Source organism: Narcine bancroftii, chromosome 4, assembly GCF_036971445.1.
Source record: "Narcine bancroftii isolate sNarBan1 chromosome 4, sNarBan1.hap1, whole genome shotgun sequence".
Lineage (NCBI taxonomy): Eukaryota > Metazoa > Chordata > Chondrichthyes > Torpediniformes > Narcinidae > Narcine > Narcine bancroftii.
Genome location: NC_091472.1, coordinates 34,988,080 through 35,012,962, shown reverse-complemented (window position 1 = coordinate 35,012,962; position 24,883 = coordinate 34,988,080). Strand labels below are relative to the sequence as shown.

Sequence of the window (24,883 nt, the reverse complement as noted above, 5' to 3'; positions counted from 1 at the left end):
TTGACTCTGCTACAGATTAAAATTCGAATCCAACCCTTTTGTAACTTTATAGCCTGTTCTGTCACACTACTGTCTGGTATACCATTTTCCATCCTCAAAGTTGTAATGATCTAAATACTGATGTTCTTGCCCTACCTTGCCCCAAGACTTCTTTACCATCACTTATGTTCTCTCTGAGCTACATTAGCTCTTGATGAAGGTGCATCTTGTTTCTTTCTTGTTTTCAAGTCCCTCAATGTCCTTTCCTTCAACCCTTCTCAGCATTTTACTTCAATACTACCTTCCAAGATATTTGTAGTCAGTTCTGCTCTGCTTATGCCTCATTTTAATCACAAAATTGTTGTTATATGTGCCTTAAGTAACTCTGATATCCTCTTTGTAACACTATTCCTCTCCTACTCCAAGGAATATCTTTTAATCCATTTTGGTATCTGTTCTACTTTTTCTTGTGTATCAGTACTCCTGTGAAACATCAGATGTCGGGGTAATGACACTGTTTTACGGGTATACCCCGCCTTATGAAACTAGAGCGTTCCTATAAATCCTTTCGTAAATTGAAATGGCATAAAACAAAGACGCATTCACTATTATTGAAGACAATTTTCATAAAAGCAAAAACCCATTCAAATCATTTCGTAAAAGCGAACACAGGTTTCTTCATAGAAGTGAATATTCATAAAGTGAGTATTCGTAAAACACTCTATTACACTCTATTTAAAATGTTTTTTTAACAATCCTAAAAGTTAGGGTTTTTGCTGACACGAGGCTTATTCTCAATATCATGTGGGGACGTTCTGGCTTGGAGAGGGGGACTTCCATAGCACACATACATGCATGCTTTGCAATTACTCAAATTGTGAACTAAGGGTCATAGAACAAGGAATATCACTCCTCTTGAAATAAGTTGCATTATACTCTAGATCTTAGATATGCTAGTGCATACTTACAAGAAGTGGGTAAATTAATGAAGAAAAATATATTCCATGAGCTGATGACATTTTCTATCTGGGGTGATGGACGTATATAAATACAACTGTAAAGACTGTTTTATCAGCTGAGGAAACCATCTGGTTTTACTGGGTAACTGGGTTTTAGGAATCCACAACATTAAACCAATTTTCTTACCCTTCAATTCATAACAAGACAAATTCAAATGGCCCTCAAAAAAGAATTTGCTTTAGAATTTGGTGAAAAGCCATTCTTAAGGGTTACAATTAGGTTCAGAAAAATAGCTCAGAAACACAGTGAAAATGTGGGGGAAAAAAATCTATAATGGAACAAGAACTCTTTCTGAAATGAAGTGTGAAAAATTTGGTTCTTTAATAATAATTTGGTTCATTTTCTAAGGTTTTTTTTAATATTCCCTTCTGCCAGATGCCTGCTGCTGGCTAAGGAATAAAACTGGCATCTTTCACAGTTCTTCTTACTGTGGGAGGAGATAAAATTCTGAAACTTGCCCTCTTTTCACTGGAAGACATTTCACCATACATTTAGAAATAAGCTCTTGTGGCTTGCCTCAGTGAAGCCCAAGATAGATTTATTGTTTTCTTTTTTTCCTTGCATGACAAGAAGCTCCAGTTCTGAGTTCTGCATTTATATCTACCCTACAAAGACTTCTGGATAATAGGTCAAGTGGTCCATAAATAACACCACGTTTCATTTGGCAGAAACACTGACCTTTGGAGATGAAGTGATTTAGTAAATTGTATTTGTTTACCACAGTTTAATATTGAGAAAGGTGGTGTGGAGACTAGAGAAGAAAAATTAATCAAAAGTGAGCATTTTGTAATTGGATATCTGTAGAATAGGTTTGTTGAATTATCTGGTTTATTTATATGTAGGTCTTGAAGCTGGAAAGACTGTGAAACTGGAGTCAAACGCTCAATTGGGCTATTATTATCGCGTTACCTGCAAGGAGGAAAAAGCCCTTCGCAACAATAAGAAATTTAATACTATAGATATCCAGAAGAATGGAGTCCGCTTCACAAATGGGTTAGAATTTTATTTCATCTCTTCTAATGCCATTGTCACTGTTATGGCATACTCAAAATGACATTTTGCATCTTTAAAAATGAGGTATTTGAGGGTTACATTAAATCATGCTGTAGGATACATGTTTGTGCTGTTGTACACTGTAGAAGTTGGACACCTTTTCTGGAATGATCTCTTATTAAACTCAGTTGGAGTACATAATGACGATATACCACAAACCTTTCTATTCAGAATGAAGCTGCATGAGCAAGTTGCATTGTAACATTCACTGAAATGTGAAGAGCAGAGCCATCAGAATAGAAAGGTTTCTGGTCTGTTAGTACTGTACATGCTGAGTTGGGTAAAATTTAAATTTGCATATTATAATTGGTCTTGCTGCTTCTGCTTTATGTTAGAGAGATGAGCGTGGATCTTGGAAGGAAGTGTTGGGGGGGGGGTGGAATTGCAGAGAGAACCATTCAGTATGGCCTCCGAATCATTGGTGGGAGGTATATAAATGGATTTGTTAGTTTAAAGGAATTACAGCTGTGATATCGCTCCACAACAGATGCAATATTACTGGCTCTCCACTCAGCACCAGATCACCTCATCAACAGCAATTCATACATACGCTACTCTTTATCAGTTACAGCTCAACCTTCAACACCATTATTCTCTCTGTGCTGGTCAACAAGCTTCAAACCCTGGGCCTCTGCACCCCCTTCTGTAACTTTATCATTGACCATTGGAAGACCACAATTAGTATGAATTGGAAAAAAATGTCTCCTCACTGGCCATCAACACAGGTGCACCTCAAGGATGCATGCTTAGCCCACTGTTCTACTCATTATACACTCATGACTGTGTGGCTCAGCACAATTCCAATGCTATCTGCAAATTTGCTGAAAACGCCACAGTTGTTGGCAGAATCACAAACAGCAATGAGGAAGTGTACAGGGGGGAGATTGGTCAGCTCGTAGAGTGGTGTCACTACAACAACAACTTAGCAAAGCCAAGGAGATGACTTCAGGAGAAAATGAACCAGTCCTCATAGAGGGGTCAGCAGTGGAGAGTGTCAAGAACTTCCAGATCTCCTCAAACTCATCACGAAGTATAGCAGCTGGCAAGCCTTTTTCGGGATGGTATCGACATGGAGGCTTCAGGATAGATCCTCAGAGATGTTATGTTACCATAGGTTCTCAAAAACCTATACAGTTGTACTATAGAGAACATTCTGTCTTGTTGCATCACTGTCTGGTATAGGGGTGCCAATGCTTAGGTTAGGAAAAAACCTGAGGGTTGTTAACTCTGCCTGCAATATCACGGGCACCAGTCCTCACTCCTTCAAGGACATATGTGAGTGCTGGTGTCTTAAGAAAGCAGCATTAATTCTCCAGGTCCCCCATGGCCCAGGCCATGACCCCTGCACTCTACTACCATCTGGGGGAAAAGATACAGGAGTTTGAAGACCAGCACTCAGTGGCACAAGGACAGCTTCTTCCCCTCTGCAATCAGATTTAAAAAAGAACAATGAACCATAGACCCTGGGGGTATAACACAGGATTCTGTTGACACCATGGTTAAGTGAAAAAAAAACACACAAATGTTGGAGAAACTCAGCAGGTCAAACAGTGCCTATATGTAACAAAGGTAAAGATACATCAACGTTTTAGGCTTGAGCCCTTCATCAAGGTGTGGGGGAACATGAGAGATGTCCATACAAAAAGGGGGAGCGGGGTGGTGAGGGTGGGAAATGATAGGTGAATGACCACAGGAAGGGAGGGGGTAGGAGTCTAGGCTAGGTGGAGAGAGAGAGAGAGGGGGAACTGGAATAACTAGTTAAAGTGGGTGAGAGGGTGAAAAGGGCAAGCTGATTAATGGAATGCAGTGAACTTAATGTTCATGTCCTGAGGTTGGAGGGTGCCCAGAGAAAAGATGAGGTGTTGATCCTCCAATCTGTGGGTGGTCAGGGTGGGGTAGTGTGAAAGCCCATGAACAAACATATGAGCTTCAGAACTTGACTCAGAATTGAAATGGTTGGTTATGGGGAGGTCGGTTTTGTTGCGGACAGAGAGGAGGTGCTTGACGAAGCGATCTCCTAATCTGCGACGGTCTCTCTGATGTAGAGAAGGCCACAGAGTGCACTGGATGCAGTAAATGAGTTCGTTGGAGGTACAGGTGAAGTGTTGCTTCACCTGAAAGGTCTGTTTGGGACCTTGGACCTTGGTGAGGGAGAAGGTGTGGGTGCAGGTATTGCACCTCATATGACCACAGTGGAAAGTGCTGAGGTGAGTGAGGAGGGAAGAGTGCACAAGGGAATCATGGAGGGAGCAGTCCTTATGGAAGGCTGAGAGGGGAGGGGAAGGAGAAATGTGTCTGGTGGTGGGGTCCTGCATTAAGTTCCGGAAATTCTGGTGGATAATGTGTTGGATGCAGAGGCTGGTGGGGTGGTAGGTGAGGATGAGGGGGATTCTGTCTATTGTTTCTATTGACGGGGGTGGAGGGGGCTAGGGCAGATGAGTGGGGAATGGAGGAAATGCTGGTGAGGGCCAAGTTAATAGTGGTCGAAGGGAAACCACATTTGTGGAAGAAACCACAGACGCTACCTCACTTCGACTTTTTTTTTAAGCATTATTTTTATAAATGTGGTTTATAGAAATAATTGCACTGATACTGCCGCAAAACAACAAATTTTATGTCATGTTCATGACAAATTCTGATTATTGTAGTTTTTCGGTGGTTTTTGTGGGGTTTTTTTATACAGATGTCCTTGTAGCTATTCATCTGTAGAAATTAAAAGTTACATTGTACAATGTATATACGATAATAAACTCATTTACAGGCAGCCCCCAGGTTATGAATGAGTTTTGTTACCTGAGTCTGTCCAGAAGCCGAATTTATACATAAAGTGGAACAGGTACTTGTGGTTTTTATCATGAGGTAACTTTATGTGCATGCACGAAATGGGGCACAATTATGTGCATGCTTGAATTGGGGAATAGCCTGTTCGTAAGTACAAGTTAATCCTAATCCAGATGTTTGTAACCCAGGGACTGCCTGTATCATTATTATTAAATCCTGGTTTTATAATCACTCATGTCTATGGAACACTCCATTCTTTAGCCACTGTTTTCAAAGTTATTCCTTCATTGATCATTCTACCTTTGCAGCCCCTTTGCTTTTGAGTCTCTAATTGAATGCAGTGTTCTATCCCTATACCAATATATTTATCTATTTTTTGGTTTAGGTTATAATTCAATTCCAGCAAATGAATGAGTATTGGTGCTATTTATGAGGAAAGTAGATTCAATTCTAATTAATTCAAAGTGATTTTAACTGCTGTAGATATTGTCTTTATATTTGGGACAGGAAACAGGAATATGGTTTCAAGTATTGCTTCTCCATTATTAATGGTTCATTCATCTACAAAACACAATTTTAATTAAGTGATGGACTTTGAGAAACTAATTCTACAGCATTAAGATGGGTTATGCAGAGGACTATTCAGATGAAGCAGGATGAAAATCAATCTCATGATTTGGATACAAGATCAAAAAGAACGTGTTGTGTGACAAAAGCAAAGTAATGTTTACTTGAACATGTGAAGTTAAAGGTTAGCATATGTAGAATTGTTGAACGAACTGCAGACAGCATCCATGGATAGAAATGATCAGTCAACATTTTGGGTCTGGACACTTAATCAAGTTGTTAAAAGTTGAGGTTGATTTAAAAAGAAATTGGAAATTTAAAAAGAAATTCTTATCTGGGCACTCCAATGGGATGGCATTAACATCAACTTTCTGCTAGCCTACACTTTGTTTTCCCTTTCTTCCCTTTCGATGTCTTTTTTCCCCAACTTTCCACCCCTTCTCTCTCACAGGGCCATTCCTCCTACCCCCATGCACCTATTACCTCCTGCCTTTGGGATCGTGCTCCTCCCCCTGCCGCTTCCCTTTTGCCATTTTTTTTGAGTGCCTACTGACATTCTTTTCATATCTTGATGAAGGGCGCAAGCTCTAAATGTTTGTTATGTATCTTTATCTTTCCTATGTAAAGTACATTGTTTGACCAGCTGAGTTTTTCCAGCTTTGTGATTTTACTTCAACCACAGTGTCTGCAGACTTTCGTGATTTACTTATTCCCAGTTTGATGATTGGTCACTGACCTGAAAAGTTAACTTTCTCTCTTCAGAGAAGCCTTTTGAGCTGTTTATTCTGTTATGAGTCCAGAGGACCCCAAAACCCAGCACCCATAGATAAGCACCACGAAAAAGGGTTACTTAAACAAAAGTTGCTTTTAATTATCTTTAAACATGAAAATAGAATCAAACTTTAGCTTAGCTCTATTGACTCACTCAACCTACTTAACCCCCCCCCCTCTAATGCTAAGCGCACGTATGTGTAATGTGTGTGTAAGTTCAGCAAAGTTATTTGGTTCACAGTCCAATCTCACTGGTTGCATGCAATGCTTATACTGTGCACAGAAGTGTAACATCAGTAAAGTTTACCAGGCTTTGGTGCTTAATAGGTAAATGGTTACCACTCAGGAGGGTTCTTGTTGGTTTTCAGAGAGAGTTTTTCTTGTTACAGGACATCCACAACTGATTCCTTTTTAATCAGGTGTCTTGCTTATGAAACTTGCCCCCTTCAGGGTTCTCCAGATGATAAGCTTTTTCTTTCAGGTCACCACAGAGTTCCTTTTTGTTTCTCCTATTCCGGACAGCCAGTCCTTTCCTTTGAATGTCTTCAAAAGCTTGCCAGTTTCTCTCTGGAACTGATGTCTCTCTCTCTCCCTGTCTCTCTTCCCCCCACCCTCTTTCCTCTCTGAGAGCAAAGCCTCTTTTTTTCTGCACTCTACCTGCAAAGATCACACAACCTTCCAGACAGTAAGTTCTGTTTTCCAGACAAAGCTACTACTGCCTGTTGTTACATTTGTTGCCTTTTTCAACTGACAGTCCATCATGAGTCTGAGCACTTGCAAAGGCTCCTGCAAAAATTCTGTGTTTTAAAGTGTTTGTGTGTGACCTGCTCTAACAAACCTTTCCCAATTTATCTCCCAAACACCTGTCACAATTCCCAGAATTTTCTGCATTCTGTTTACTTATTTATTTTTGGGGCAGCACAGTTGGCATAGCAGTTAGTGCCACGCCTTTACAGCACCAGCGATCAGGACTAGGGATTGAATCCCGCGCTGTTTGTAAGGGGTTTATAAGTTCTCCTTGTATCTGCGTTGGTTTTTCCCTGGGGCTCAGGTTTCCTCCTACCGTTCGAAACGAACCAGGAGGGTAGATAAATTGGGTGGCACAAACTCGTGGGCCGAAATGGCCTGTTACTGTACTGTATGTCTAAATTAAATTAAATTGTGTTCTTTTTATCTGTTCTACTGCCCAGGCCATAGACTCCCTCTGTGAATCCAAATCCTTGTTGAGTTCTTTCTGAAATGACTTAGCAACTCCAAATATGATACAGCCATTGCCCACTACTTTGCTTGTTTTCTATTCTGTACAATCATCAGTTGTATATTAAGTTCTATATGAAAACTTTTTTTTCTGCATTCCTCTGTGGCTCTTGTTAAATTTGAATTTGTAGATTGCTTAATTTGTGACAAATTTGGCAGGGCTGTAGGCTAAGTATTCTGGTTTTCACTGTTAGAGAACATTTTGTACAAAACGGAATGCTGTCCCAGTGTTATTTCACTGTTATAATGCAGTTCCAAAAGGCCATCTGCTTTCAAGCTGTTTTATGGCTATGTGCAAAGACAAAGAAAAATGCATTTCTTGTATCAGAAATGAACACTGAACTTACGAAACTTGGTTTTGTGAATTTTATAGTAAGCTGAGCTCCTACAATGAGGACTACATAAGGTGCAGAGAAGAGTATGAAGAAGCCCAAAATGCAATTGTTAAAGAAATAATCAATATCTCTGCAGGTAAGATGTTCTAGAGGAAATTTCACTGCACGTTTTCAAATACAGATGAGCATTGAATGGAAGTTCAGCTGGTCTATTCACTTGTGTACAAATGATATGAATCATAATTTGAAAGAAAGACTGACCTCTTTCCATGGCTAGCATTCATCTTTTAGAAAATACCTTTCTCAGCTGATTGTTACTTGCTGCAATTCTTTTTCATTGTGAACTAACCTTTTTGAAATGTTTAGTATGATTGGCATTCTCCAAATTCAAGCATTATTTATTTAGTGGCATTTACAAGCACAGTTGGTTTCAGGTGGAATAGACCAACTTGTTTGCACTTTATTTGTAGTCTCATAAGAACATAAGTAGGAGCAGGTGTAGGCCATTTGGCCCTTCAAGCCTTCTCCACTATTCAGTAAGATCATGACTGGTCTGGCTGTGGAGTCTATCTACCTGCCTCTTCCCCATAATCAAGGGGTGGCCAACCGATTAATTTTTAATTTAGACATGCAGCATGGTAACAGGCCACCTCAGGCCATGAGCCCGTGCCGCCCAATTAACCTACACCCCCTGTACGTACTCGTGAGCCAAAATGGCCTGTTATCATTCTGTATGTCTAAATTAAAAGGTTGGCCACCACTGCCCATGATCCTTAATTCCTTTACTATGCAAACTCTATCTTGTATATATTTGATGAAGCAATCTCCACTTTTTCCTGGGAAAGAGAATTCCACAGATAGGCAACTGTCTGGGAAAAGTAGTTCTTGCTCATCTCTGTTCTAAGTCTACTCTCTGAGTCTTGAGGCTATGCCCCACGGTTCTAAATGAAGTAAAGCTCACTTGATCTTAATTTCATAATTTAATATAGTTCTGTACATTCCAAACAAGACCTCAGATTTTCACTATGTGCTATGTTTCTGGAGTTCTTGTTAAGAAAACTACATTTTAGATAGAGCAGGAACTTGTGAAGCTCTTGAGATTTCCAAGCTGACTACCATTAGTTATTTAACCACCTTGTATTTTGAATGTAATTTGTTATTCAACAGATTACATTGTAGTCAGGTTATTATTAATTTCATGGATATAGCTAGTATTCTTGGTCATATTTGGGAATTGTAAGCTCACAGTTTTATTCTTCTGATGGCTCCTTTATCCTTCAGCATAATCCATGACAAGAAAACACAGACAGAAAATTAAAATGGAGTAGATTCTCAGCCATACAGGAAAATAGTGGCATTACAGTAAATAAAAATCGTAGGTCTAGTTTGTGTTCCTTTATGCAGAGGTGAATTTTTTTTAAGGTAAATAGCACAGGATGACAATTTTTTTCAAAAGGTTTGCTTCCTGAAAAAAATGGCTGATTATAATAGACAACTTTAAGATGAACACAAAGATAATTTCAAATTTGCTGCGTCACATAGCATATTGGAGAAACATTAAATGAACTTTTATTGAACTTGGCATGGTTTATCACATAATGATGCCAACACATTGCATTAGTTCAATTGACCTAAAAACGTTTGTTGCTGATTTTCATTTGTACTCGGCATCTGATGCCTCTTATATCAGCATCCAACAATAGTCAGCCAGAATGGATGGATTCCAGTTGCCTTGATACCACTTTTCCATGGTCGTGATGTCCTGGTGAAACCTTTCACCAAGTTCATCAGTGATGCACCAAGATTAGCAGGGAAGAAGTCCAAATGCAGAAAATGAATTGTCATTTACATATGTGCTTTATGGTTTTGTATGCTCAAAGTAAACTTAAAATATGACAAGATATCACAAAACTAGGTTATATCTTTAAAACAAAATGTATGTGATGGAAACATTTTAAAGTAATTCTCATGATTAGCAGCCCAAAATCCATAAAATACACCTAAAAATGTTCAGGAAGCAAAATCTTCATTGTCCAATGTAGTCAGCCTTTCCTAGGGTAGGGAAAATCTAAAACCAAAAGGCATAGATATAAAGTGAGAAGGGAAAGATTTAAAAGAGGTGAAGGGCACCTTCTTCATATAGAGGGTGGTGAGTATATGGAATCAACTACTAGATGTGGTAAAAATGATGACAGTTGTAAAATTTAAAATAAACTTGGGGACGTTTGTGGATAGGGAAGGTTTAGGGGGACATTGGACTAGCTTTGATAAGTTGGGCCTGTTTCAATACAGTAGAACTCGAGTCTATAACATGTACTGTAAAAATATGAGTTGTTGACAAATCTGTCACATCCTCAAATGCTTGAAATTGAATATTAATGTGAAAATGATATTGATCTTGTTGAATTACAAATTGTTGATTTAAAAAGTTGACTTAGTTTCTATGAATTCTGTCTGGCCTGCCATATTCTTCTGGTATTTTGTATTTGTTGTTAATTTTTAGAATCTATAATTATTTATGCAGAAGAGTGAGGTCAAGTCTTTTCCCAACGATTTGGATTCAAAAGAAGCGGCCCAGTTATCATTGGGCGCCATAGCTAGCACAGCGCTATTAAAACACCAGTGATCTGCATTCGAATCCAACGCTGTCTGCAAAGAGTCCGTTGCCTGTGAGGGTTTCTTCCAGGTGCTATACTTCCTTTCCACATTCCAAAGACATGCAGGGTTAGTCGGTGAATTGTATTTGGGATCATGGGCTAGAAGGGCCTGTTACCATGTTGTATCTCTAAATTAAAAAAAATAATAAGACTAGGCTAATAGAGAAATTCAATGTTGAAAGAATGCTGCACTGTCTGAGGGTCTGTCTTTCAAATATGATGTTAAACTGAGCCTCTGGGAAATCAAGCAGATTTGCATTTATTACTAGTTGCATTTGTAGGAGCTTCTTGGGCACAATGGTGGTGTGGGTGCAACTGTAGCATATCCTACAGTCAGGGGTGGGTAGCAAGAAGGCTATTAGTGGGAAAGAGTGACTGAACAAGGAAGTCACGGGGGGAGTGGTCCTTGAGGAAAGAGAGGGGAGGAGAGAGAGAGCTGGTGGAAATTGGAGGATATGTTAGGTGAGAAGAAGGGAAATCCTGTTCTCGTTGTGTCTAGGGGCAGAGGGGACCAGGGCAGATATTTGAGAAATCGAGGAGATGCGGGTGAGAGCTGAGTAACTGTGGGAGTTGGGTTGTCAGAAAATGCCCGGAGAAATTTGTTAATAGGTTCAGATGACACCAATGAATTGATCTTTCAAACTATCTGGTATCAATTGATGTGTCATTGTTTGGGGGAGGGGAAGAAATCTCTTCTAATTGTACTTTTTTTTTTACTCACTTTGTATGGTCATATCTCCCCTTAAACAGGTGAGACATTCTCTGTTATTTTCTGAGACAGCCTGTTGGCATAGCATTCTTAACTCTTTAGTAGTCAGCCCTTTCAGGTGGCATAAACACCCTCTTTTAAAGCAGCATAATTTCCCCCACCCCCCCCCTCCCTTCCAGCTAATTACATACTCACCTGAATGCAGGAGAAGCATCTCCAAGACGCCAATACCAACTCTCCTCAGGGAAGGAAAATCAGCGGAGTGCAGAGCTCCGCTGACGCACCTGAATACCTGGGTGTGAGCTGATGACTCCATCAGCCCGCGACCCAATTCCCCACTGCCTGACATTCCCCTACCCTGCTACCTGACAGCCCCTACCCCACTGGGAAGGGGAGGTCAGCAGGGGTGGCTGTTGGGGCAGGGGCAGCTGTCAGGTCAGGGGAGGTTTGCGGGGACTCTTGGGGCAGGGGAGGCCTGCAGGGAACCGTCAGGGCAAGGGAGGCCTGCAGGGAACCATCAGGGCAGGGGAGGCCTGCAGGGAACCGTCAGGTCAGGGGAGGCCTGCAGGGAATTGTCGGGGCAGGGGAGGCCTGCAGGTTCCGGCGGGGCAGGGGCAGGGGACGTCAGGGGGCGGACGGTGTGGGCTGTGGCAGCCCGGCTAGCTGCTCCTACACCAGGGCTGCTCTCTGCGGCTCAAAACGCGGCATTGACGTCTTCCCTACCCATAATCCCCCATGCAGCTAGAACTGTTGTGAAAAACAGAGCTGTTCCACCTGCATGGGGGATTATGGGTAGGAAAGATGGTCATTGCTGTGCTGTATATTTATGATTGGTGGCGCTGCAGCACCAGTCGCCCCGCCTTCATCAGATCCGGAGGTGCTACGTGGTGCCTCTGGATATGAATACGCCCTTTCAGTTGGGCCATTTAAAACTGCAGCAGCTTTTTAAGGTTGTCACCTGTTTTAAATCCACTCCTGTAGCTGGCCTCAAGGTGGAGGGTCCACCTGAAAGGGTCTATTGGGAGCAGATTGACAGTATTATTTAACACAACTTTGATTTAAAGGTCATCTGGTGTACCTATTAATATTATAGTTTGCTAATGGAATATTTGGTCAAGTGACTCATATATTTGGATAAGATGACGAGTATATTTTCTATGAAATGGCATTGATCTTGTGGATGGTATATATTTGCTTTTTAAGTAAGGCTTGGAACTATTTTAGAATCATTTGCTTATCCACAATTTATTGGGTTCTTGATCCTCTTATGAGAAATGGCTTAAATCTAAATTAGCTTTATTATTCTGCTGAATTGCTAAAGAGCTTAGGCCTCTGTTGAACTTATTCTCTTTTGAAAGGGAAAGGAATTGTTTATCCCTATTCAGTAGTCCTAAATTAGATATAGCATGGATTAGTTTCAGTATAAAGTTATTTCTAATTAGCATCAATAAGATACCATTTCCAATCTTTGGTAGAAAGCATCCCATTGGCAATTTAATCTTTTACGGCCTTTCATTTAAGCATGTCATTTTAGTTTAATTGGGAACATTACCTGATGAAAGCAGTATTGAGCCCGCTGTAATTTACTTTCACCAACAGCCTTGATAGTTATTAGAGCATACTTTCAGGCTCTCAGTTTGCATTGATTTTGCATTTGGGAGAAAAGTTTGCCAACTTCCCAATTTTGAAATTGTCAAGAGTTTCCAAAGCAATAATGGACTGTTCTGTTAGAAATAAATTTGTAGCCAAGAGAATTGAAACTTTCACCAAGCAGATGGTTTAATTAAAAAAAAAATTAAATTTAGACATGCAGCATGGTAACAGGCCATTTCGGACCACAAGTCCATGCCGCCCAATTAACCTACAACCGGAGCCCCTGGGGAAAACCCATGCAGACACAGAGTCAACAAACAAACTCTTTACAGATAAGGCAGGATTTGAATACCAGTTTCGACCACTGGCGTTGTAAAGGTGTGGCGCTAACCGTTACGCCAACCATGCAGTCCTAATTAGAAGAGATTCATCCTGCCCCAACAATGATACATCAATTGATACCAGATAGTTTGAAAGATCAATTCAGTGGTGTCATCTGAATCTAGCTAACAAATTTCTGCAAATATTTTCTTACAGCCCAACTGCCACAGTCACTCAGCTCTCACCCACATCTCCTCTGTTTTCCAAATATCTGCCTTGGTCACCTCTGTCCCTAGAAGCAATGGCACGATTCCAATTTTTCTCATCTACCACCCCTCTAGCCTCCGCACCTAACATATCCTCCAGTTTCTACCAGCTATGATGTGATCCCACCAGCAGACACAGCTTCTTCTCTTCCCTCCCCCACCTCCGTCCTCCTCAGAGACCATTCCTTCCATGACCCACTCGTCCACTCAACCCTTTCCACTAATCATCTTATTGCTACTACCCACCCTTGTGGCTGCAGGATATGCTACACTTGGACCCACACTACCGTTGTCATGGAGGATGAAGAACGCTGACCAGAGTGCCTCAAGTCTGGATTAGGTGGTGTTCAGAAACTGGGTTGAGGATCTGAATGATTATACCTGAGCCATTATAGACCTTATCAAAACAACTGTGGATGTGTGTCCCCACTAAATCGTTCAGGGTTTTCCCCAACTAGAAGCCCTGGATGAACAATGAAATCGGGAACCTGCTGAGAGCCAGATCATAGGAGTCTGGAGATCCAGAACACTACAAAGAGCAGGTATATTTGATTAAAAAGTCATCTCCTGGGCAAGGTGGAGATTCTGAATGAGAATGGAAGCAGTGAACGATACCTGACAACTGTGATAGGGCCTAAATGACATAACCTGTTACAAAACCAAACCTGGAGCAGTCGAAGACAGCAAAGTTTCACTCCCAGATGAACTCAATGCCTTGTGCACTGGATTTGAACACTAGAACAAGGAAGAACCACTACGCATCCCTATATCTCCTGATGATCCTCTATTGTTAGTATCTGAGGATGATGTATGGGCTACTTCTGGATAATGAATACAAGGAAAGCATCTGGTTAAGTACTGCAAATCTATGCTAATGTGTTCACGGATAACTTCAACATTCACTCTGGCAGGGCGTGCTATCCATCTGTTTAAAACAGGTCTCAATCATACTGGTGCCTAAGAAGAATATGGTAACCTACCTAAATGAACTACCAACCAGTGGCAATCCTATTCACCGCACTGAAATGTTTTGAGAGGTAGGTGTTGAAGCTTTTGTCTGAGTCGCGACATGAATCCGTTCCAATTTACCTACCACAGCAACAGGTCTATGGCAGATGGCATCTCGCTGGCTCTACACAAAACCGTGGAAGAACTGGACAGCAAAGACACATACATCAGGATGCTCTTTATTGACACAGTTTAACATTCAACACCATCGTCATCTCAAAACTGATCAACAAACTTTAAGACCTGAGCCTCAATAACCCACTGTGCACGGATGGCAGTCTCTTCAATCTGAGGCGCCTGCAAGCTCACACCAAGACACAAGAGAAACTTGTCCGTGAACTACTCTTTGCAGATGATGCCGCTTTAGTTGCCCATTCAGAGCCAGCTCTTCAGCGCTTGACGTCCTGCTTTGCGGAAACTGCCAAAATGTTTGGCCTGGAAGTCAGCCTGAAGAAAACTGAGGTCCTCCATCAGCCAGCTCCCCACCATGACTACCAGCCCCCCCACATCTCCATCGGGCACACAAAACTCAAAACGGTCAACCAGTTTACCTATCTCGGCTGCACCATTTCATCAGATGCAAGGATCGACAATGAGATAGACAACAGACTCGCCAAGGCAAATAGCGCCTTTGGAAGACTACACAAAAGAGTCTGGAAAAACAACCAACTGAAAAACCTCACAAAGATAAGCGTATACAGAGCCGTTGTCATACCCACACTCCTGTTCGGCTCCGAATCATGGGTCCTCTACCGGCACCACCTACGGCTCCTAGAACGCTTCCACCAGCGTTGTCTCCGCTCCATCCTCAACATCCATTGGAGCGCTCACACCCCTAACGTCGAGGTACTCGAGATGGCAGAGGTCGACAGCATCGAGTCCACGCTGCTGAAGATCCAGCTGCGCTGGATGGGTCACGTCTCCAGAATGGAGGACCATCGCCTTCCCAAGATCGTATTATATGGCGAGCTCTCCACTGGCCACCGTGACAGAGGTGCACCAAAGAAAAGGTACAAGGACTGCCTAAAGAAATCTCTTGGTGCCTGCCACATTGACCACCGCCAGTGGGCTGATAACGCCTCAAACCGTGCATCTTGGCGCCTCACAGTTTGGCGGGCAGCAGCCTCCTTTGAAGAAGACCGCAGAGCCCACCTCACTGACAAAAGGCAAAGGAGGAAAAACCCAACACCCAACCCCAACCAACCAATTTTCCCTTGCAACCGCTGCAATCGTGTCTGCCTGTCCCGCATCGGACTGGTCAGCCACAAACGAGCCTGCAGCTGACGTGGACTTTTTACCCCCTCCATAAATCTTCGTCCGCGAAGCCAAGCCAAAGAATTGGATCCTGGATTTCCTCACCTGTAGTCCTCCCAATCAGTATGGATTGGCAAGAACATCTCTACAATCTCCATTAGCAATGGAGCACCACAGGGCTGCATTGTTAGCACCCTGCCCTACCTTCTTTACACATGCAGCTACAGAGCCTTGTAGGACAACAGCACCATTTACAAATTTGTTAGTGATACCACAGTAGTGGGCGGCATAAAAAGGGGTGACAGGTCAGTATACAGAAAGGAGATTGAAAAATTGGCTGAATGGTGGATGAACAACAACCTCGCACTCAATGTCACCAAAGTCAAGAAGGTGAATGTAGACTTTAAGAAGAGGAAACAAAAAGTGTACGATCCAATGATCATAGCAGCAGAAATAAGCTATTCAGCCTATTGAGTCTGCCCAGCTAAATAATTGTGAGCTGATCCATTTTCTCACTCAGCCTTCTCCCTATAATCTTTGATGCCCTGGCTAATCAAGAACCAATCAATCTGTTGTGACAGATTATGTAATATTTTGTATTGTATTTAGATATGTTTTAAAGGACATAAATTGTGGCAGGGTTTTTTAATGTAGGTCACATACAAACACTTCCAAACAGATCTCATTTAAAATGCCAGAGCTCTGCTCGAGCCAGACAGTTCAGGCTCCGAGTGCCTTTGCAGAAACTTTGAAGAATGCCTATAAGGACTTCACAAGTAGGTGTTAATTAGACATGCTGTGGAGTAATAGATTATTGTTTTGGAAAGTAACAGATGAACGAACTCAAAAAATTAGGTCCGGAGCCGTAGTTTGTCTGAGTGCAGTTGACTGTTCTAAGAGGATCATGTGATTTTCTCTGAGAGAGAGAGTTCAGTTCTACAGTTCAGTAGCTGAGACTAGAATATGATAAGCTGGCAAGCTTGTGGAAAAACCCCATTTTGAAAGCAGGTTGCAGCCTGTTTAAAGCCCCTGTGGTCTATATAAGAGGAGATGGCTAACTGTATAATGCTTCACTTGAAATGAGAGAAACAGAAAAGAAACTCTGTGGTGACCTGAAAGAAAGAGGTTATCACCTGAAAAACCCTGATGGGTCAAATTTCTTCAGCAAGATACTGAAGAGGCTGATTGGAAGGGATCAGTTGTGGGTGTCTCAACGAGCAACAAATCTCTCTCTGAAAACTGACAAGAACTTTCCTGAGCAGTAACCATTTTCCTTTCAATCATCAAAGTCTGGTGAAATTCATAAATGTTAAATTCTGTGCACAGTGTAAGAATTGACTAATACCAGTGAACCTGGAGGAGTGAGAGTGAGATTGAACTGCGAATCAAATAACTTTTTTCATCTTGTATACACATTACATACACATGCACTTAGAATTAGGAGGTTAAGTAAGTTAATAGTAAAAAGTTAGTTTAATCCTGTTTTCATGTTTAAAGATAATTAAAAATAACTTTTGTTTAAGTAACCATTTGTCTTGGTGAATTTCTATTGCTGCTAGGTTTTGTGGTCCTCTGGGCTCGTAACACTGTCTTAAATATACCCAATGACCTGGCCTCTACAACTGCCTGTGTCAACAAATTCCACAGATTTCCCACCCTCCGGCTGCAGAAATTCCTACACATTTCTGTTCTAACCAGACACCCCTGAATCCTGAAGATGTGACCTCTTGTCCCAGACTCTCACACTGTGCCTTAGCAAACAACCTTTCTACATTCAAAATATTTCTGTGAGATCCCCCTCATTCTCCTAAATGCTTTCCATCTTTGACATTTCATGAGAACTGATGATGAAAAGTTATTGAATTTTAAAAAAACTGATTTTTCTCTCACCAAATGTACTGTTTGGCCTGCAGACTACAGCATTTTTTGTTTCATTTTGGCATGCACTGTTTCTTTGCTGTAACAAGTCACAATCTTTATAGTGAGAAGGATGTGTTTTGCAGTAAATCACAAGATGGATCTCTTTCTATTTTTACAGGGTATGTAGAACCTCAGCAGACTCTAAATGATGTGATTGCACAACTGGATGCAGTGGTCAGCTTTGCCCATGTAGCCAGTGGGGCACCTGTGCCATACGTACGGCCTGTGATCCTGGGAAAGGGTCATGGTCGGATTATCCTGAAGGCTTCCAGGCATCCTTGCATTGAGGTCCAGGATGATGTGGCCTTCATACCCAACGATGTTATATTTGAGAAAGATAAACAGATGTTCCATATCATAACAGGTAAGCGTCGATAGTTTTACCAGATGAAATAATTATAAAGTGAGAAGTGAACTATTGTTAACATAAATGGGACTTTGCCATCTATCTCTCCGCTCTGGTCATCACGTACTGTTGTGCTCTTCCTCAACATGTTGGCATCAGCTGTTTCCCTGTTAAACGAGGTGTGTAACAATTTTGTGCACAAATTCCAATACCCTGGTATTCATCCAAGCTTATGAAGTATTAAAATTGTACTGAGCTGCCCACAGTCCAATAATTTCCAGTCCAGGGGGTGAATTTTTTTAATGGGCATCTGAAGAAAGGGTTGACCTAATTTCTTAAGAAAAGAGAGAGTGATGAATCTTGCTGATTCCTACTGTGAAACATTTAAATTCTTGATAATTTCTTGTACTGGGCATAAAAATATAATATTGTAGATGATGGAAATCTGAACTAGAAAATGTTACCATAAAAACAAGGCGCTGGAAACACTGGCAGGTCAGATAGCACCTTAGAAGCGAGGAACAGAGAAAATGTTACAAATTAAAGAACTCATCAAAAGTAGCTTTCCAGAATTCTGGAAAGAATTTCAGATTTCTATAATCTGCAAAAGTTTGTTCATGCAATAGCTGGCTGACTATTAGAGCTAGTTTGTCCATTGATAATTGAAATGAGTAAATTCTCTTTGTATGATTGCTACTTCTTTCGTACTCAATTTTCTTGCCTAATTTTTAAGAAGTTTATGAAACAAAATGTTAATGTTACTTGCTAGGACAGCAATTGACCAGATTTGGATGAACTTCATGTGTTGATTTATCTTCTCTGCACATGAGCTCAAAGCAACATCATTCTTGGGGCACTGACTGAATTAGACACCTGAGTGGGGTCAAAATTCTGACATTAGGTTAAAAATAGTAAAATAAACATGAGCCATCTCTTAAGCAGCACAGCAGAAATCGTAAAACTTATACTAACTAGTTTGTTTTTATTTTTTTAATCTCTTTTTCTTGATTTTGCCAATTTAGTTTGTTTTTATACGTACTTGTTCTTTAGGTCCCAATATGGGCGGTAAATCAACATATATCCGGCAGACTGGTGTGGTGGTTCTGATGGCCCAGATTGGTTGTTTTGTACCCTGCGATTCTGCAGAGATCAGTATTGTTGACTGCATCCTTGCTCGTGTTGGCGCTGGTGACAGTCAACTCAAAGGTGTTTCAACATTCATGGCTGAAATGCTGGAAACTGCTGCTATCTTGAGGTAAGAATGCTTGTCTCATAGCTCCCTTGCTCCTCCACCTTAAAAGTGGTTGAATTTTTTTTTAAAGTTTCTGAATCAGTCAATAATTGTTCAATGTAATTTTAGTCTTTAAGTTGAGAGTTTCTGATTTTTTTTCTTTTAAATAAGGGAATTCAGTGAAACTTAATTATTTGGTGCAGCAGAGGGCAGCCTACCCTGACTGATGATTTAGATTCTCCCTGGGTGATGCTGTAATTTTAGCTTTCCATTCATTTTATGTAATCAAATTCATAGCATATCTAGATGAGACCCATGTTTTTTTTTTCTTGGGTATAAAATAATTGGAGCTCAATTTGTGCTCAGTAAACTGCTAGGCCTAGAAACCTAACTCGTGAGTTCTGAAAATAATAAAAGGTGCTGCAATCATACAACTCTGCCAAATTCCTTAACCAGTCCTTAAAATTGGGTTAATCTTCTAATGAGCTTAATTTACCTTGTTCTTGTGTCCCATGGTGCCTTAAGATCTATTATCTCCTTTTGGAATGTACTCGGCAATGAAATAACCAGAGCCATCTAGACCATAGACTTGGGGGAAAAAAAAATCACTTTCTGAATGTAGAAATTTCTTCTCTTCACACTCTTTGATGTTAATCATGAAAGTAACTAGTTCGTATTGTCTGAAACAATTAAACAGAACCACGTGGAAAGTAAATGCTTCTGCATTTGTTCTTTAATATGGAAGGAACTAGTAAATTGAGAATAGAGTTGTATAATATCAGTTTAAACATCCATTGCAGATTATTTTGTATGTAAGGCATAGAAAATGTTTAACATAAAATTGTAATTGAGCATATAGAGTTAAACAGGAAAATCTGCAGATGCTGTGAATGCGGTACTGGAGAAACTCAGTAGGTAATCCAGCAACTTTTAAGAAGTAAAGGGTAACCAACATTTTGGGCCTGAGCCCATCAAGGTATGAGCAAATTGCAGTCAGTCATCTGAATAAAAAATGTGTTGGGGGGGTGGGTGAGGAGAGGAGAAAGGGCCGGAGGGAAGAGAACAAGCTAACAGGCTAGAGGTGGACGTAAGTAGAAGGGTAGGAGAAAAAAAACCCCAAAGTAATAAGAGGAAGGGGTAGCTCAGAATGAATCCACTGCCCCTTGCTCCTCCCCTGCCTTTTTATTCAGGAACCTGTCTGCTTTTTGCTTGTACCTTGTTCAAGGGCTTAGACCTTGAAATATTGGTTACCCTTTGCTTCCTCTAGTTTCTGCATTACCTGCTGAGTTTACAGCACTTTGTGTATTGAGAATATAATTCTTTACATTAGTCAGAAAGTTATCTAATTTGCAAATGAATGGTCTATTCATTGTTTACACCAAGACACAAGAGAAACTTGTCCGTGAACTACTCTTTGCAGACGATGCCGCTTTAGTTGCCCATTCAGAGCCAGCTCTTCAGCGCTTGACGTCCTGCTTTGCGGAAACTGCCAAAATGTTTGGCCTGGAAGTCAGCCTGAAGAAAACTGAGGTCCTCCATCAGCCAGCTCCCCACCATGACTACCAGCCCCCCCACATCTCCATTGGGCACACAAAACTCAAAACGGTCAACCAGTTTACCTATCTCGGCTGCACCATTTCATCAGATGCAAGGATCGACAATGAGATAGACAACAGACTCGCCAAGGCAAATAGCGCCTTTGGAAGACTACACAAAAGAGTCTGGAAAAACAACCAACTGAAAAACCTCACAAAGATAAGCGTATACAGAGCCGTTGTCATACCCACACTCCTGTTCGGCTCTGAATCATGGGTCCTCTACCGGCACCACATACGGCTCCTAGAACGCTTCCACCAGCGTTGTCTCCGCTCCATCCTCAACATCCATTGGAGCGCTTTCATCCCTAACGTCGAAGTACTCGAGATGGCAGAGGTCGACAGCATCGAGTCCACGCTGCTGAAGATCCAGCTGCGCTGGATGGGTCACGTCTCCAGAATGGAGGACCATCGCCTTCCCAAGATCGTGTTATATGGCGAGCTCTCCACTGGCCACCGTGACAGAGGTGCACCAAAGAAAAGGTACAAGGACTGCCTAAAGAAATCTCTTGGTGCCTGCCACATTGACCACCGCCAGTGGGCTGATAACGCCTCAAACCGTGCATCTTGGCGCCTCACAGTTTGGTGGGCAGCAACCTCCTTTGAAGAAGACCGCAGAGCCCACCTCACTGACAAAAGGCAAAGGAGGAAAAACCCAACACCCAACCCCAACCAACCAATTTTCCCCTGCAGCCGCTGCAACCGTGTCTGCCTGTCCAGCATCGGACTTGTCAGCCACAAACGAGCCTGCAGCTGACGTGGACTCTTTACCCCCTCCATAAATCTTCGTCCGCGAAGCCAAGCCAAAGAAACCACTGCAAACATTTTTTAAAAGTGTTAGACATGGCATCAGCAGAAGTTGGTGGCACTGTTTCACTGCTCCAGCAACCCAGATTTGATCCTGACCACAGCTATGTAGAGTTTGCTTGTTCTTCAGATGACCATGTTAGTTTTCCCATGGTGTTCCTGCTCTTCCCACATAAAATGGAAGCAGGTTTACCACTGTAAACAGTTCTAATGTAGTTAAATATGAAAGGAATAAAAGGGAGCTCAAGAAGATGTAAAAAAAACAATTAACTTGCAGAACTTAGAAAATAGGACTGATGGGATTGCTATGTTGAAAGCTGTTATGACTGATGGGCCAAATGGCTACCTCCTGGGTTGTAACAAATCATTTTTGCATTTGGCCCTTCGGTGCATTGTCCAAGAGCCTCGCCGTTAAGTGCAGAAAAGTTAATAAACAGAAGGTCAGAGAGAACACGCCTGCTGATAATCCTCTTCCCTTAGTTTCTTGCTAGAGGTAAGCAATAGCCTGTTATGATATCTCCAATGAGTTAAACGTAGTTGTTCCCAGGGTGAGCCAGGGGGTTAAATATAAGCTAAGGAAAAGACCAGCTTTGGATACAGTGCCCACTATTTTAAATTAGTAATCAAACAATTCACATGTGATTAAAGTGCACATTCCAGATTTTATTGAAGGGTATTTGTGTACAATTTGGCTTGACCATGTGGAAATTACAGTGTTTATTATATATAGTCCCCTTAGTTCAGAGCATCATACTCTTTGGGACATAACAATGATAGTCCTGTTTTGTTCTTTGTTGCATATCCCTTGCATGCAATAACTGCTTGAAGTCTGTGATTCATAGACATCACCAGGTGCTGAGTATCTTCTCTGGTGATGCTCTGCCAGGCCTCTACTGCAGCCATCTTCAGCTCCTGTTTATTTTGGGGCTTATACCCTTAAGTTTTCTCTTCAGCATATGAAAGGCATTCTCAATTGGATTTAGATTGGGTGAGTGACTGACGACCATTCAAGAATTTTCCAGTTTTTAGCTGATTAAGAAAATGCAGGTGTTTAATGAAGGAGGAAAATCACTAGCTATGCATAGGCTTGTTATAACCCTTTTGATAATCAACTTTGTGTTCTTTCTGATCCAGATCAGCAACTGAACACTCTTTGATCATTATTGATGAATTGGGAAGAGGAACCTCCACTTACGATGGCTTTGGCTTGGCCTGGGCCATATCAGAATATATTTCTACCAAGATTTGTGCATTTTGTATGTTTGCCACTCATTTCCATGAGCTGACTGCCCTGGCTGATCAAGTACCAACAGTCAATAACTTGCATGTGACTGCTCTCACCACAGATGAAACACTAACCATGCTGTACCGTGTGAAGAAAGGTAAAGTAACAGTATATGATAAATGGTCCTGCATAAAACAAATTAATGTTACTTATTCAGCAGCTCCAAGCCTGCTTGTACACGAGTACAGAAGATTTCTTTCTTTCAGGTCAAGCCCTGTGGCAATGCCAGTATTTTTTTCATCAAGCCCTTGGCAATATAGTGATGACCCACCTTCTTGAACGGTTGCAGTTCTACTGGTGCTGTAGAGGAGGGAATTCCAGGATTTAGACAATGAAAGAATGACGGAGAGAAACCTGCAGCCTTTGATAGTAGAGGCCATCAGTCTGGGAGGTGCTGTTAGAGTAGTAAGACAATGCTTTGACTGATGCTAGCCATCAAGTATTGAAATATAACTTGAGCAGAAAAAATAGGATCCGATGGTAATAATTCTTTGTGATGGTGAGAGCAGAACTGCTTTGGGTTTACGAATGTATGTCAGGAAAGCAAATGTTACCGGTAAAGTTCAAGTCAGACGAGTCTGTGTGGGCACTTGAAGATTACAGTTAATGTGTGGGAAGGAAGCAATTGGAATTGAAAATAACAAAATTGAGTTTATAATGTCTTTTGTAGCATTAATAATTCCTATGGTTGTTAATGTAGTTTGATCACAAGACTGTTGCTTCTCTCTCTCTCTCTCTCTCTCTCTCTCTCTCTCTCTCTGCCCTTTAAAGCTGACGGATATTTCAAAGATGTATAACTGCTCAAGATTTTTTTTCAATGCCTACCCAAGGATCTGGAAGTTAAAGCAAAACATAGAATAGTAGTGCGTAGAATTTGATTAGAGTATAAAGAAGCTGTATTACTAGATGTCCCTATCAGAAGGGACATGATAAAATGGGAAAGTGGATTGGATATTATCCAAAGAAGTGTTTGGGATTGTTTTATCATTTGTGAAAGAGTACATCGAGATGTTTGGGAGATAAATTGGGAAAAGTTTGTTAGAGCAGTTCACACACAAACATTTTAAAACACAGAATTTTTGCAGGAGCCTTTGCAAGAGTTCTCAGACTCATGATGGACTGTCAGTTGAAAAAGGCAACAAATGTAACAACAGGCAGTAGCAGCATTGTCTGGAAAAGAGCATTTACTGTCTGGAGGGTCTTGTGATCTTTGCAGGCAGAGAGCAGAAAAAAAGGTTGCTCGGAGTTGGAAGGAGTGAGAGAGAGGAGAGACACAGACATCGGTTCCAGAGGGGCAAGCTTTGGAAGACGGCCTGGTCAAAGGAGAGGACTGGCTGTCCAGTGTTTCTCGTGGAATAGGAGAAACAGAAAGGAACTCTGTGGTGACCTGAAAGAAAGCTTATCATCTGGAGAATCCTGAAGGGGGCAAGTTTTGTTAGGAAGACACCAGAGTGGCTGATTTAAAAAAAGAATCAGTTTTGATGTCCTGGAACAAGAAAATCTCTCAATCTCTTTCTCTCCCCCTCTCTTTCTTCCCCCCCCCCCACAACAAGAACCCTCCTGAGTGGTAACCAAGTCCAAAGCCTGGTGAATTTTATTCTTGTTAACTTCTGTGGATAATCCAAGAATTGGCTGCAACCAGTGAGATTGGACTGTGAACCAAAGAACTTTGCTGAACTTACACACACATGTGCTTAGAATTAGAGGGGTGGTTAAGTGAGTTAATAGAGATAAGTTAAAGTTTGATTCTATTTTCATGTTCAAAGATAATTAAAAGCAACTTTTGTTTAAGTAACCCTTTGTCGTGGTGCATATCTATTGCTGCTGGGTTTTGGGGTCCTCTGGACTCGTAGCAATTAGTAGAAATTCTATATGGCCGACAGATAAAGAATCTGTACGTGATGTCATGTGTGTACAGGTAGACCTTAACTTATGATCGTAATTGGGACCGGTCGTATGTCAAAATGGATGCAAGTTGGAATTTTGCATGCACACGTGGAATACTGAAGTCTTAAAGCAAACTTTTTATTGAAATGTTGTATTTGACAAACTTTTCAGAATCAAGTTTAAACTTGGACTTTAATGCACACACATTTGTATATAGTGGGGTTAAATTTAGAGTTAAGTT

The 24,883-nt window shown here is 41.3% G+C and overlaps 1 protein-coding gene across 3 annotated transcripts in view; it reads left to right on the top strand.

The window, feature by feature from the left end:
- Positions 1-24,883, top strand: part of msh2 (mutS homolog 2 (E. coli)) — a 77,240-nt gene that overhangs the window by 49,284 nt on the left and 3,073 nt on the right. For all 3 annotated transcript variants that reach the window (XM_069931044.1, XM_069931045.1, XM_069931046.1), the window contains 5 exons: positions 1,842-1,992; positions 7,802-7,899; positions 17,610-17,855; positions 18,888-19,092; positions 22,605-22,852. In XM_069931044.1, the coding sequence (XP_069787145.1) occupies positions 1,842-1,992; positions 7,802-7,899; positions 17,610-17,855; positions 18,888-19,092; positions 22,605-22,852 (948 nt within the window). The remainder of the gene's footprint in view (positions 1-1,841; positions 1,993-7,801; positions 7,900-17,609; positions 17,856-18,887; positions 19,093-22,604; positions 22,853-24,883) is intronic.